The following is a 15,184-nucleotide window of genomic DNA, read 5'->3' on the forward strand; positions in this document are numbered from 1 at the left end:
TAGGTACTAATTTAAATTACTTAGTACTTAGGTACTACCTTTTGGTAGTTCTTTGGGGTTTAAATAAATGAATTTATTTATTTGCGATCAACTTGGGTCAATTCAAATATGTTAGTGACAGTATTTATCTTAAGGCTAATGTTAGTATAATATATAAAATGATCTACTACTAACTATATACTAAAAATAAAGGTACATAGGTATAATAATGCTCAGATAATTTTTATACCTTGCCTGCTTAGCTCTTTCTGCTGTTAATTGAAAAAAAAATATCGTTATGTATTGCAAATAAATATTATAAAAACTTCATACATTTCAGACAACACCGAAACGAAAAGAGAAAGCAAGATATGAATCACACAGTTGATCAGATTATATTTACGTCCATGCTTCCGCTTCCGGTGCAAAATGCAGTAAGTCGGTAAGTAGAAGGTGTATTATTACTTAGTATTTAGTTTACTAAGAAATATAAATTCTCGATCTGGTAATCTATCCCAAAATTTGTGATTAAAAAGCGCTATGTCACCAACTTAAGGTGTAGTAGGTTCAGCCAGCCGATTTTTTGTAAAATCGTAGCGCTTTTTTAGTGATTATAATACGGTTGCAAAAAATATTAATAAGTAGGAATCTTGAGACCTTTCTTTTCTCTAGTAACTTCATCGATTCGAAACCTGATTTATTGACCTTCGCTCGATAGAAAGAAAACCATGAACATACTTAGGTCTAACGCACCTTAAAAATCTGTATCATTTTTTGCACAAAAGCTAAAAAAATGAAAATGGCTTCTAATAAAAATGTGCAATTAGATTTTTGATCGAACTCACCGAAACATTACTTTTTTTGTAACCTCCTGATTTTTATTAGAACATGCCCCACGGACCCTTAAATGTGTTTGGGAATGGAAAAGCAATCTCATGAAAGTCACTACTGACAAGTCGTGGTAAGAAACAAAACAATAAGCCAAACCACTGATATAAAATAGGGATAATCAGTAATAATAAAACACCATCAATCAAATAATCATGTAAAATTTTTGTTTCATATTTCAAATAAGTACAATTGAATAGCTGTAGGTACCCGCAGAAGCCAGACTTGATTAAACACAGTGCAATCCCAAATTATGCCGTCTCTCGAACAAATCGACTGAGCACGAGGGTCGCCAAGGGATTATCTTCAAATAAGCGTATTACTGCTCCTAGCCCATACTTAACACACGTGCTGTAACTACTCTTGAAAACTCATTCCATTATGCTCCTTATCCTATCAGAACAAGGTATAGAATAACATAAGCTTGCAAATATAATTATGACTTTTATGCTAAGCGCGTCAGTCCTCTAGCCCCGTGCTTTGTGATCCAAATAACTACGGCTTCGCCCTACGCGCCACATGCTATAAAAATACACTACCAACTATATCACTTACTGCAACTACCCCCAACAGTTTGGCAGTTGTCTGTGGCTCGACTAGATGTGAGCAAAATATCGTAATACAAACTCCTTGTTGGGAAGCCCTCTGAGACCAGACGGGCATTATTTGCGGATTTAACGACGAACTAAGGTTTCGTAATCCTTTTCATCTTTCGGTTTAGATTTTGAGACTTCCGATTGAGAATATTAACTTTTGAGGATTTTGCTGTTTTATTAGATAAAAACATTGAACTTTGTTTGTTACATTACATTATAAATGCCTCTGTTAAAAAATCCAAAAAAAATTGCCTGCAGTCATCTGCCAGTTTGTGACAATAAGATACACATAGGTATATACCTGCGTTCCATCAGGGGCACATGTTTTTGCCCCAACGGTGGCTCCACTCCGTGAAACGTCAGCACACAACCCCACTTTGATGATTCTATGATAAACGTCACAGACATGATCAGTAAATGTCTTCAACTATACCTATATCAGAATCATTGCCTTCCCAAAAATAGTCACAGTCACACATTCAAAACCACCTATCCTCTCTTACCTATAAACGACAATCCTTTTCCAAAACACGTGTAGATAAAACACCCCACGTAGGGAGGTATCCCGATCGATACGCCGAGTTGTTTCGGTAGACATAAACAAATTGCCTACAACTGAAACTCAGCCGTCGGGCGGGGGCGATTACCATAAAATTATCGCGAGAAAAACGCGCTTTTACACCCTGCGGTGTCACCTCCCACTACCCATCTTACTTACTTACTTAACTAACCATAATATAAACACCCTCTTTAGATTTACCCCTGAAATTTGGCCTTGTGATTTAGTCGTGATCGTCTAGTCTAGCGTTAGGACCCCTCGAAGTGAACCGCGGTACCCTAGGTTCTTTAATGAGTATCAGCTAAATTTTGGACTCTGATTTTATTTACAATTACCTGGACTTTGGGAAAAATATATTATGAAATTGGAAGCACATTTATTATGATGTTAACGAGTAACTTACTAGAATAATTTATTAAAATACAGAAATAGTACTGAAAGTTACCAGAATTTATTATTGTAATGTAAATGGAGTTATATTTTACTTGAAATGATATTATTTAGGTAAATGCAGCATATATGATGATACTGATATAAAATAAATATATTTGGTAAAATGAGTTTAAAAATGGGGTTGGTAAAAGCCTGCTACAATCTATTAAGCCTCCGGGATAACATATGAGTAGCACTCCTGAGGTAAGCCCATTTACTCCTAGCACTTCAAGTTAATATTATTAACTATCAGCTTCTATACGAAATATGCTACCCATACGCTCGATGCAGGTTTGGGGGCTCCTAGTCCAATCAGCAAGGTCAATTGGAACTCCTATCCTACCTTTTTAGCCAGACGGGCTATGACCAACACTTCGGAACCTATGCGTACCTAGATGGCTATGGAAAGAAGTGTCAAAGTATCCATCAGTCATCAAAATTACTATTCTTTTTTATTTCAAAAACTAGGGATGCGAATCCCATTTCCATTCCCCAGAACTAAAATATAAACTGTATTTCTAGTTTTTTAGAAGTATGAACGAAGTACTAAGTTTATTTGTTAAACTATATACTAAATTTTATGAGACTGAAATATCAAGATGAGCATTATTTCACTCAAATTATCCTTTGGATTACTCTTGCCTGCCAAAGGTTCCCTAAAACAGCTAGACGTCGATTTTCTATCTCCGAATAGACTGTGTTCCTAATCCCAACTTGATATTTATGATTTTATTGTGTAAATACCTTAGAAACATGATTGTAATACTCAGTACCTCGTCTTTACATCAGAAAACCAGAACTTCATAAATAAAAATAGAGATAAACTTTTACATTAATTATTTTCCCCAAATAAATTAAAATATTGGAAGATTTAAGCAGTTGAAACCCTATACCTATTTACGCACAATTTTAGTTTAGCAAGACCGTAGTTGAAGTCCCTTAAAAAGAGAAATACATCAGTTTTACAGACCAAGACTAGAACGAACCCTAAATTCCGAATAATCAGTGTGTGAATTTACCCTAATCCTACCCTTGTCCCTACTCTAGTATAACCAAAGTACAGTTCGTACTTACCATCGACCTGGTACTTTGGAATATACGCAAGTGTATCCCTACTAAGAAGCTGTAAGAGTTCGGCGAGCGATTCCGAGAATGCAACCTAACAGCTCGTGGGCTTGTCTCCCCCCATGGCGGGTTGCACAAAGGCAGGGTGGCAACATGGGTAAGACAGGGCCCTATTATGTATATAAGTGGTATAAATAAATATATTTAATATACGAAGCCTCCAAATACTGTAGATTTCAAATGGGCCCAGATTACTCCGGATGATGCGCACGTGACATCCCCATTATTCATCTAACAGCTGGACATTGGAGAGCTAAGGAGGGAGACGTTTTTCACCTTCTATGTTGGTAAAGAGAAGGTGCCAAGATAACCCTCATCTTGGAGCAAAAAGACTCCTAGACAGCTCACATTTAACACCGCAAGGGGTGAGCGGTCCAGTCGGACAAACAGTCAGTCCAAACAATGATCTGGTTTTAAACTATATAGCAAAAGACCCCATAGTAAAACACTAAAATAACTAGGTTCAATTTTACGAACCAAACTACTCACAAAATCAAATTAACTAAACACAGAAGTGAAATTCCCTTAAACACCGCTATCTAAGTTCAGTTTTATGACGATATTGTCCCCACAAAACCAAACACAGACACGCTTTCCAAGCCCCTGTTATGCAACGATATTGTCCCTGCATAACGTGACGGCACTTAGAAAACACAGTGTAGAAAACTTCACTATAACAACACACAGTAGCAAAGAATCCCCGCAATAGCCTGAGTTCAGTTTTACGACGATATTGTCCCCGTAAAACCAAACACAAACACGCTCTCCAAGTCCCTGTTATGCAACGATATTGTCCCTGCATAACGTGGCGGCACTTAGAAAAACACTGCGTAGGAAACTTCACTATATTTAAATCCCGTACTCGGTAACAAAGAATCTCCACAAAAGTCTAAGATCAGCTTTACGACGATATTGTCCCCGCAAAACTAACCACAGACACCATTTCCACGTTTAAATTCACCAGGATAATTCCAAGCGAAAACAAACATAGTAACAGTAGTAGAGGAACTTTGCTCACCGAATATTAAACGCCCGAGAACCAGAGTCACTGCTAGCCGATGGTTGAAGAATGAATGAATACCGGCGGTCCGCACCTGCCTTTTATACTCTTTTACTGGCGACATAACGGCGACATACTGGCGACATAACGGCGACATACTGGCGACATAATGGCGACATAATGGCGACATACTGGCGACATAATGGCGACATAACGGCGACATACTGGCGACATACTGGCGACATACTGGCGACATACTGGCGACATACTGGCGACATACTGGCGACATAATGGCGACATACTGGCGACTGGCGACATACTGGCGACATACTGGCGACTGGCGACATAATGGCGACTGGCGACATAATGGCGACACAATGGCGACACAATGGCGACACAATGGCGACATAATGGCGACATAATGGCGACATAATGGCGACATAATGGCGACATAATGGCGACACAATGGCGACATACTGGCGACATACTGGCGACATAATGGCGACATAACGGCGACATACTGGCGACACAACGGCGACATAACGGCGACATAACGGCGACACAACGGCGACATAACGGCGACATAATGGCGACATAATGGCGACATAATGGCGACATACTGGCGACTGGCGACATACTGGCGACATAACGGCGACATAATGGCGACATACTGGCGACATAACGGCGACATAACGGCGACATAACGGCGACATAACGGCGACATAACGGCGACATACTGGCGACATAATGGCGACATACTGGCGACATAACGGCGACATACTGGCGACATAATGGCGACATAATGAGACAAACATTAATCAGAAAGTACCAGGATACCATGACTGAGGAAGAGGTCATTTGCCCCGTACCTATTAGCGATATGCAACCGACGACCAGTGATTTATTAAGACAAATGTTTACCAAAAGTACCAGGCTACCATAACCGAGGAAGAGGTCAAAAGTCGTAAAGTTCGATGCTACCAAGATCTATCCCTTTCACGCTTGCGTCTTAGAGAAAGACGGAGATATTCTCAATGACGTCTACGCACACATTCACAGGCAATAATCGGGTAGTCAGTTTGAGTAGACTAAATTATAATAAAAGGGAACGCTTTATGGCCCCTCTACACGCACGAACCTGCAAGTATTATTTTACTTTGAAATACTTTTAGTTTCTTTCCGAAAAACACTCCTGTGTGGAAGTATTTTACGTTTATTAGTAGCAAACATACTCAAAACATAGCGGGAAGTTTAAAATCTTAGGCGTTTTGGACTGTTTGTATTAACTCTGTACTAGGAGTTCAGACTTCAATACGACCGAACGTCACGCTGTCAATGTCACTGTCATTCTAATGCCAAAAGTTCACATATTTGGGTTAGCTTCAACTTGTGATGTTTATTTACGCAAATTATTAATCTAAATAGCAAAAAAAATTTATAGTGGGTTATATATTTAATGAAACCACAAGTGGTGAAATACGAAACGTGCACTTCAAGTTGTAATTGTGACATTATTCATTGGAATCATGCATGAAATACGCGACTGAAAGGGATTTTAGTATTCAAGGTATTTCTTTCTAGTTTGTGTGTTTTGTAATGAACAAATTAGGTTAATACTAGGTATGTAATAGGCATACGACCAGTCACAGCGGGGGTTATTCGGTAAATATATGTGGACTGTGAGAGAGAACTGATAAAAACGTACTTCAATAGACACTGGAATAAAAAAAGTGGCATGATGGAACATGAAAAATACAAATAAAAAAAACGCTGAAACAGTGAGAGAAAACTGATAAAAAAACGTACTTCAATAGACACTTGAATAAAAAAGTGGCATGATGAAAAAAACGCTGAAACAATAGAATTTATTTATGATGAACCACATACATACCTATTGTTTACCACTTCAGAAATTGTGCTACACTATGTAACAGTTACATACACATTGTAACTTTGACAGAGCTGACTGACAGTGGGCGGGAACTGCGGGCATTGGAGGCAGTAGGTATAATTAGTGTCTTTAAAATGCCGAGTTGTATGAAAAGCTCATGGAAGCTTGGGTAGGTAACGAGTAAACACACCTTAAAACATTCCAAAAATAATAGGGTTTAATTTAGGTTGAGTTAGCCCTAACTGGAAATAGATCGAACATTAGTTTTAACTAAATTAAAGGAAAAACTAATTGTTGCTAGAAGAATTCAGGTTTATAGGCATTATTTAAAGTCATCTTGAAAATCTGACGCGCAGTAAAACATTTTATTTCATGCGGAAAGCGCAAGTTAGGTTTACAGTAGGTATTACAAATCGTACGTATTATACGTATTATAAATCAGTCGTCTGCACCGTATCAAATCGTCAGGATTGGTTCTCCGCAGTTTATTTGTCAACGTTTCATGTTCATGGAAAAGTTTAGAACACATTATTGTTGACGGAGAACCTGCGGAAAAGAGCGATGTAGATGTAGCATAGATAGGTATTAAGTACATACTTAGTTAAAATAGTAGTTTTCTAAAAATCTGTCGTCTCCGTATCGTCGCAATGTAAACGAAGCTTAATACCTCCTTTGTGACGTCTAAATATTTTGCGCGCATTTTCTTCCACAAACTCCGCGGAGTTCGGCTCTAATTCAATATTCTGAGGCGCACGTTCGATTCTTCGCAGAGTTTATTTAGCACCTAACGTTTCACGGAGAAGTTTAGAGCAAATTGTTATTGACTGAGAATCTGCGGAAATGGGCGATGCATAGATATTTGGTTGGTACTTGGTGGTTATGCTTATAGTAAATTTTCTTCAGCCATTTTAATTCTTCAAACATTCGCAACTTGGATTTTATAAAATATTCGGACTCGGAGCATGAAAATTTATAATTACATACTTAAGTCCACGGATATGGAAGTTCTGAATAGCTCCAGTTTACGGTATTAATTTAATAGATAATATAACTTTCAAGCAACTATTATTAGGTTAAAAAAAAACCCATAAAACATGGATAGTAGGTTAGTGACCAACATGTAGGTATCCTATACCTAAACATTTTTCATTGAAATTGTCAATATGCTTTTAGCAAATTAAAATGAACTAACAAACTACACATTCTAAACTAATTCAATTAGTTTACTGCACATTGCAATTACGCACTTTACAATTCAATAAAAAGCTACGCCCATACACATGAAAACATTCCTACCGCTCAAAAATACCGTTCCATAAACAAAGCAAACATAAAATAAACTGTACATTCAGAGACACAAATGAATTTATTTCAGTTAGTACAATCGCGGACAAAGGACCTCGAGCGATGGGCGGGACGCCCCGCCCCGTCTTAGCAGCAATTACTTCAGTGTTGCCAGGTAGAAATAAATCAATTTACATATTTTACACCCCGGGAAATATGGGACAAATCTCGACAACTTTGTGTCAAACAAATAAAGGCCGTATTCGGGTGGCGGATGTATAAAGGGAAAATCGGGATTTAAATTTTGTGAAGTCATTGCTTGTTTTTATTTGACAGAGTATAAAGCATAGGATCGATTTAAGGACGTCAAAGTGATGATGAAACATACAGTGAAGAATTATTATTTAGATGTACTCGTACTTTACACCATAATTAAAACCACATAATAGGTAGCTACGTCTAATAGCTGTTCCATTTCAATCAACTTACGTAACATATTTAAGTCATTTCTTTTACAGGGGGGCATAGTTGTTGTTTAACCTCTCGAGTTAATATTGATACCCGTGCAAGCGAAAGGTTCAAAATGGAACCACAAACGTGGCAAGTTGTTCGACAAGTGAAACTTAAGCGTTGCGAGGGTTTCAAGGCACGAGGGTTGAACAATCTTTACCACCGATTACGAGGAAAATTCTATTTGTAAAACAATACAAATCAAATTCAAATGAATGTTAAAAGTAAAAAGTCAATTCTACCAGCCAACATGAGGAAAAATGTCAACATGTAGCTATGCAATGTACCTCTACCTACCTACCTAAAGCAACTCTTTACCTAGTATAATTGGCTTCAGCAATAAAGAAGTAGGTATAACCTAGTCAAAATATAGATAACACACCATATATCAAATAGTATTTAATAGCCTATTTGATATGTGTTATCTATATTTTGACTACAAATAGGTACAGTAAAATAAAATAATAACTAGGACATTTTGTTATAAACCAACTAAGTACCTGCTTTGATTGTATGAAATAAAATTTTGTAGTATCATTGCTTATGTTTTTATTTGCCGAAGAGATTAGATCGACTCGGAATTCACTGTCAAAGTGAAGTGGACGAACAATCGTCAAAAACCCTAACAAAGAATTTGCATGTCATTGTTTTGCAAAGAACACGTAGTCAAGACTTTCGCTCGATAGAAATAAAACATGAACATAGGTTAAACGCATCTTAAAAGTTTGTAACAATTTTTGTATAAAAGCTAAAAATATGAAAATAGCTTCCGAGCCTACGCAAAAAAAAATCTGCTGTTCCATAAACCGTATATTATATTATGTGACTCGCTAAAATGTAAGAGACGGTAGATTTTTTTAGATTCGGCAGATTCTAATTCTCCGTTCTACCTAGGACCTAGTACTAGGTGTCTCTATCTCTCTAAAAAAACTGTAAAAAAAAGAAATAATAATTAAAATATAATAATTCTCGCTCGGAGCAAGGATTCGAACCTGCGACCTTCCGACGCATGGAGCCGGAGGCTCTGACCAACTGAGCTATCCAAGCCGTGCGTTAGTTGGTGAATCTTTTTATCACTTCCCTCGTTACATAAAACTACCCACAATACGCTATATTTATTAGTAGAAGGATTTGATTCCCGTACCTACCTATGTTCTTACCTAAATACCTAACTACCTATAGGTAAGTAGTTTTTTAAACTTCCGACGTAGGTACCCAAGTAAGTTAGTTTCTGTAAACATAACAAATGAGTTTTGGGTAACAGCAACAACACATTTTCGCTCCGTGCATGACGGTTGTGGCGCCGCCCTAGTGGGTGTGGGACGTACTTATTTGACAGTTGGCAGCTGCCAAATAGTTGGTATGAAGATATTATCGTCCCAGTCCCAGGAAAGTTCGTATTTTCACCATGTCGTGCGTTGGCGTCGCATGTCGCTTGTTTTTCTCCACCACCACCAACTTCGCACGTGGCCAATAAAAAAATAAAAAATAAACAGTAATAGCAGAATTAAAAAAAACTATCGTCATCCCTCTTATTGGAGTTATAATGCTAGCATAAATGAAAGCGACTGTTGCTAAACTATAACATTTAGACAAAAATCAAATGCAGTTTTTTTTACCCCTACTATTCCAGGGATGAAAAATATAAATCGCTTCGAGCAAGGATTCGAACCTGCGACCTCCCGGCGTACCAAGCCAGGCGCTCTTACCAACTGAGCTAACGAAGCTTTACCGAAGGCAAGGAATATTTCTATCACTAGGTAGTCTAAAGGAGCCCACTGATTACCTGTCCGCCGGACGATATCGGCCTGTCAGTTAGAACAAAAATTTGACAGCTCCGAACAACTGACAGGCCGATACCGTTCGGCGAACTGGTAATCAGTGGGCCCCTTTACATGAAATTATGTTTTTATAAAGAAAAACATTATTTTCAATCTTCGGTCGGATAATAGTGTAGTGTCATAGAATTAGGCTGCATATATTACGTGAGTAGGTAGGTATCTAATAAACTACCTACGAGTCGACATTTTGGCCAAAATAGCCAATTAAAAGGTTTAAAAAACACACAGTTAATATTAATTAAGTATGATACCCATAGGTATACAGGGTGGGCCCGAATAACCTGAGAAACTCTAATTATACGTCCAGATATAGGAGAACAATACTAAATACTTTTTTCCCCCAATATTGCAATAAGTAAGGCACCAATGCATTAACTACTTAGAGAGCGTGCAAAAAAAAGGCCCTATAAGAACGCCAATAAAAATAAATCTCTGTTCGCAACGTAGCATCATTGCTACGAATGGGTAAATATTTCCTGTCATTTCGTTTACACGAAACACTGCTCGGATACAAAGCAAAAGCAAGACAGTAAACAAAATGGCGTATTTAAATGGGCGGCAACTGCATTGTTGTTCTACGTTCCATCGATCATCGATATCGCTGTTGTTGTCTCGCTTGCTCCCGCTAAAACGCTATAGCCGCAACCTATTTATTTTCATTTGTCATTCGAAATGAGTACAATGCAGTAAGACTTACCCTACGTCACTGAAATTTGAATCTTAATACCATAACCTAAGGTTCAAATTAAATAGGACCGGTTTGAAGTGAAATGGTATCGCGACTACCTCAACTATAGACATGTGAAACTGTTGCACGTTGCTCTGTCCCTATCTGGCTACAGAGGGGGAGAGGTATTATTGTAGCTGCGTCCCGCTCTGGCCCGCTTCCTGAGAAGTAATGTGTTGTTGTGTGTTGTGATATCTCTAAAATAACAGGGAAGCACTCGCTACGAAGTTGTCATTTGTAACGGTTTTGCAAAGTACCGTTAGCAAAAAAGAAATATAAAAAAAATAGTTTTCATCGAGGTTTCTTTATAAATAGGTAGGTAAGTACATTGTTTAAATATGTGTACCTATAGGCTAGTGCCTGTTACGTGGGACTCATTATATTTTCTCTGTATAATCCCGCTAACGCTGTTCAATAGAATCAAAAATTAATACCTACAGATTTATTAATTGTGAGTTGATTTACGCAATAGTCGCAAACTCGCAATACCACAAAAAAATATGTAATGGAACGGAACTCTCAAACGCATTATATTTTTATTTTGCTTGATTTTAGGACTTTGGACGCAAACCACAAACCTCCCCAAGTCTCCACCAGATTATTAATAAACATGGTGGACACCATAGGCAATACCCAGTAATAGGTAAGTTAAAAAAATACCTACACATAGGTATACCAACCTTACACATACCAAGTAACTAGCCTTGAGAACCTTTGACTTGGCACTTTTGAAAAAAAAACTATATAAGTATCTCGTTAGGTATATACAGCGTTTTCACAATTTATAGGTATAAAATACAGAGGTAGGTAGGTATAGGTATACCTACCTACCTCTGTATATTTTAATAATTAATTAGACACCGAATTTTTTGTTCACCTAATATTGGTTAGGTTATTCGGGCCTTCCTGTATAAAAGCTTTAGTTATGTCAATGTCAGTGTAGGATAAGAAGACTATATATTAAGTATGTGTACCCAAGTAAGTACCTACTAGGCTTATTAAGAGTTAAGTGACAAGTGTTATTATTTATTTGGCTTAGGTACGTGAATAAGCAAATAATAATTTATGAAAGAACTTACCTTAATGTGAAAATCGGAAGATTTAGCTGCGAGCAGTACCTGTAGCCTCAAGGCAGGGCGCGCGTCGCAAGCCGCCGGAGTGGGGCGTCGCTAAACAAAAACACGTACACAGCCAGAGCGCGCCGCGATTGGCTGCGGGCGCGGCCGGCCCCCGGCCGGAGCACCCGTCGGGCGGAGCGCCTGCCCGGCTCACTCCGCCACGCGACCTCAGCCCGGCAACATGTGCAGCGGTGCCGAGGGAGGCCCCTGGCCGCTAAAAGACGCGCCGACCGTAACCGCCGCGGCTCTCGACCACTACCGACTCCAACTCTACAACTACGCCGTCGCCGAGCGACTCCGCCTTTACCCTCCGAGTGTCGCACCATGCTACGCACCGTATGCTCCACGCTTGGCGCTCTCCATGTCCCTGCTGCAACACCGAGCGCTCCAACCTGAAGAACCGAAACCCCAGCACAGCTACATCGGCCTCATCGCCATGGCCATCCTCAGCTCCCCGGACCGCAAGCTCGTACTCTCCGACATCTACCAGCACATACTCGACAACTATCCCTACTTCCGCTCCCGCGGACCCGGCTGGCGGAACTCCATTCGACATAACCTATCACTGAACGATTGCTTTGTGAAAGCTGGTCGATCCGCGAACGGAAAAGGACATTACTGGGCGATTCATCCGGCGAACGTAGAGGATTTTAGAAAAGGTGATTTTAGAAGACGAAAGGCGCAGAGAAAAGTAAGAAAGCACATGGGATTGGCAGTCGATGATGATGGAGAAGATTCACCATCGCCGCCGCCGCAGTCGCCGCCGCCGACGACGCTAGCGCTGCCTTTTTGGGGAGCGGCGCGGCTGCCGGGCGGCGGCCAGCCGAGGAAGCGGCAGTTCGATGTCGCCTCGCTGTTGGCACCGGATGATGCGCCTGAAAAGCGCGCCCGGAGAGACAGTAACAGTGAAGAAGAAGCGGAGGAGGATATTGATGTAGTGGCGAGTGACCAAGAGCCGAGTCCGGAGAGCGAGGAGCCGTGCGCGGCGCCGGGCCCGTACCCGCTGCTGGGCGGCTGGTGGCCGGCGCTGGACCCGGCGCTGCTGCAGCAGCTCCGGCGGCACGCGGCCTCGCCGCCGCGCGCGCCCAGCCCCGCCCACCCCCAGCGCCCACCGGACACTTAAACCGATTCCACGTGTCTGTATATTTTGTGAATACTTAGTGAACTTTTCGTGTTAGAAATCCCGACGGATAATAAATGTTGCCTAGTGAAATACTCATGTTGATGTTAAGCTGTCCTTATTCTCTTGTTCTATCCTGAAATGTCTATGCTCACTCCTTCGTGGGTCTTCACCATCTATCAATTTATTCTAATAGTTGTGTTGTGATGATGTTCTGAACTATATTTCGTGATCGCGCGTCGATATCTTTTCCGCCGCGGTGCCTGGTGATCCTGTTATTCTTACTTTTTACTATAAGTATGTTTAATCTGTAAATTATTGTACAGTATAATATTCATATATTTCCAATAATAATACCTATTTAGCGAAGTGTTCGTTCGTAGTATTATTCATTCTAATAATGAAGTCTGAAAACGACCAATCGGCTGTAGATTGATATTCTTAGAGCTATTTGTATATATATTATGTTATGATAAAATTGATAAATATGATAATGAAGGTGTCTACACATTGTTATGGACAATGTTGAACATGCTGTTTCTGTTAAGTAACAAAACATTAATGGATTTAAATTACAATATGATGACTACTATATACAAATCTCTGAATAAATAGAAAGTTTAACTTAGTGCCTCTTTTATTTCTCACTATTATTAGGTATATTATAATACAAAGCATTAGCTATTAAAACACTTGGTATTTTAACTACTTATACCACTATGAAAACAAAATAAGTAAAGGAATACTACCTATTGTGCATTTACGCAAGCGTATGTAAGTAATTATAAGGTAGGTAACTTAATTCACGTGGGTATAGGTAGGTATTCGGGTATATGTCAAGATGTCACTTAAATAATAAGTCTACCGCAATATTTGGTTATACATATTTTTAGATTGTTTGATCTATTCTACAATAGTAAGTACCTACTTACCTATTTAAAATTACTGGTTTTTGCGGTTGTGTATTTAGGGAAAATACCGCGTTATATGTAATGTACCTATATGTACCTACCTACTTCGTAAAATTATCTGTAATACGTTGTATGAGAATAAATAAGTAGGTAAGTACCTACCTGTACTTTTATTTTCAATGACATTGTTTTTGAAAAAAATATTTAAATTTGCTGTCTGATAGATAGGTCTCTTTATTAAAAATTTGAGGTAATTAATATGATTTTAAATATAATTTAAGCTAAAAAAAATGTGCAGAAAATGTAAAAATAGTGTCCCAGAACAAAAAAGTGTTTCTTTGATCCCTCCTAGCAGGAAAGAAACAGCCCTTTTTCGAATTAGTGATGTGGTAAATCATTTTCTGCTGGAACAAAGTAGAAGAGTATAGGTAAGTACCTGGATATACTATGTATATACATACGATATCCTAGACATATGATTTGTTTAATGTATGTCTCGCAAAGATGAGTCGTCAGATAACCTCTATTAAAGAATTAGCGTTATTTTGTTAGGTTACGGGCAAATTCGTACCAGGTTATGCGCCTGGTTATAAAGTGACACTCAAAATCTACAAAATACGTAACCTGCCTTTAGTTCGTTGTATTAACATACAAGACACTAAAATTACTGGTCAAGCTCAAGACAATGTGGAAGATAAATTAAGTGGGTTAAAATTGTTGTCATCAGAAAGTTTTATTCTAGAATAATTTTCAACAGGTCAACGTGTTAACTACATGTTTTGAATTTGAATGTATTGGAAATCATTGACAATAAATAATTAATTACTTACTAAGTATGTATCTATATAAACAATATATAGTCACATCTAATAATTTCGACAGATGGCCATAACGAAAATAATTACGAGTATTTATACCTACCTATAAAGTCTTGATTATTACATTTATTACGGATCCCTATAAATGATTGAAAGATAACTGATACTTTTATATCTAAACAATGGTAAGTCCATACCTCCCATTAGCGGTATCTAACCTATAATAGATAATCTACATGGATCGTTTAGACAACGCCTTTGTATTTATTAGGTATCTACCGGAAAACGATTGTGACATACACGCTTGAATCTACCTATACATATTTATTAACTTGTAGCAGTTTAAAACTGACATGAATAAAGTAATCTAACAATTAATTACTTC

The 15,184-nt window shown here is 38.6% G+C and overlaps 1 protein-coding gene and 2 non-coding genes across 3 annotated transcripts; 1 reads left to right on the top strand and 2 right to left on the bottom strand.

The window, feature by feature from the left end:
• Positions 1-9,234: 9,234 nt before the first annotated feature.
• Trnam-cau (transfer RNA methionine (anticodon CAU)) lies at positions 9,235-9,311 on the bottom strand. Its single transcript has one exon. It is a non-coding gene; the product is annotated as a tRNA-Met (tRNA).
• A 603-nt stretch (positions 9,312-9,914) lies between these two features.
• On the bottom strand, positions 9,915-9,991 carry Trnat-ggu (transfer RNA threonine (anticodon GGU)). Its single transcript has one exon. It is a non-coding gene; the product is annotated as a tRNA-Thr (tRNA).
• Positions 9,992-12,022: 2,031 nt separating this feature from the next.
• LOC134656405 (forkhead box protein L3) lies at positions 12,023-13,698 on the top strand. The gene has a single exon (XM_063511931.1). It carries the CDS (start codon positions 12,132-12,134, stop codon positions 13,071-13,073), a length of 942 nt encoding a protein of 313 aa, XP_063368001.1. The 5' UTR covers positions 12,023-12,131; the 3' UTR covers positions 13,074-13,698.
• Positions 13,699-15,184: the final 1,486 nt, after the last annotated feature.

This window comes from Cydia amplana, chromosome 18 (assembly GCF_948474715.1).
Source record: "Cydia amplana chromosome 18, ilCydAmpl1.1, whole genome shotgun sequence".
In the NCBI taxonomy this organism is placed as follows: domain Eukaryota; kingdom Metazoa; phylum Arthropoda; class Insecta; order Lepidoptera; family Tortricidae; genus Cydia; species Cydia amplana.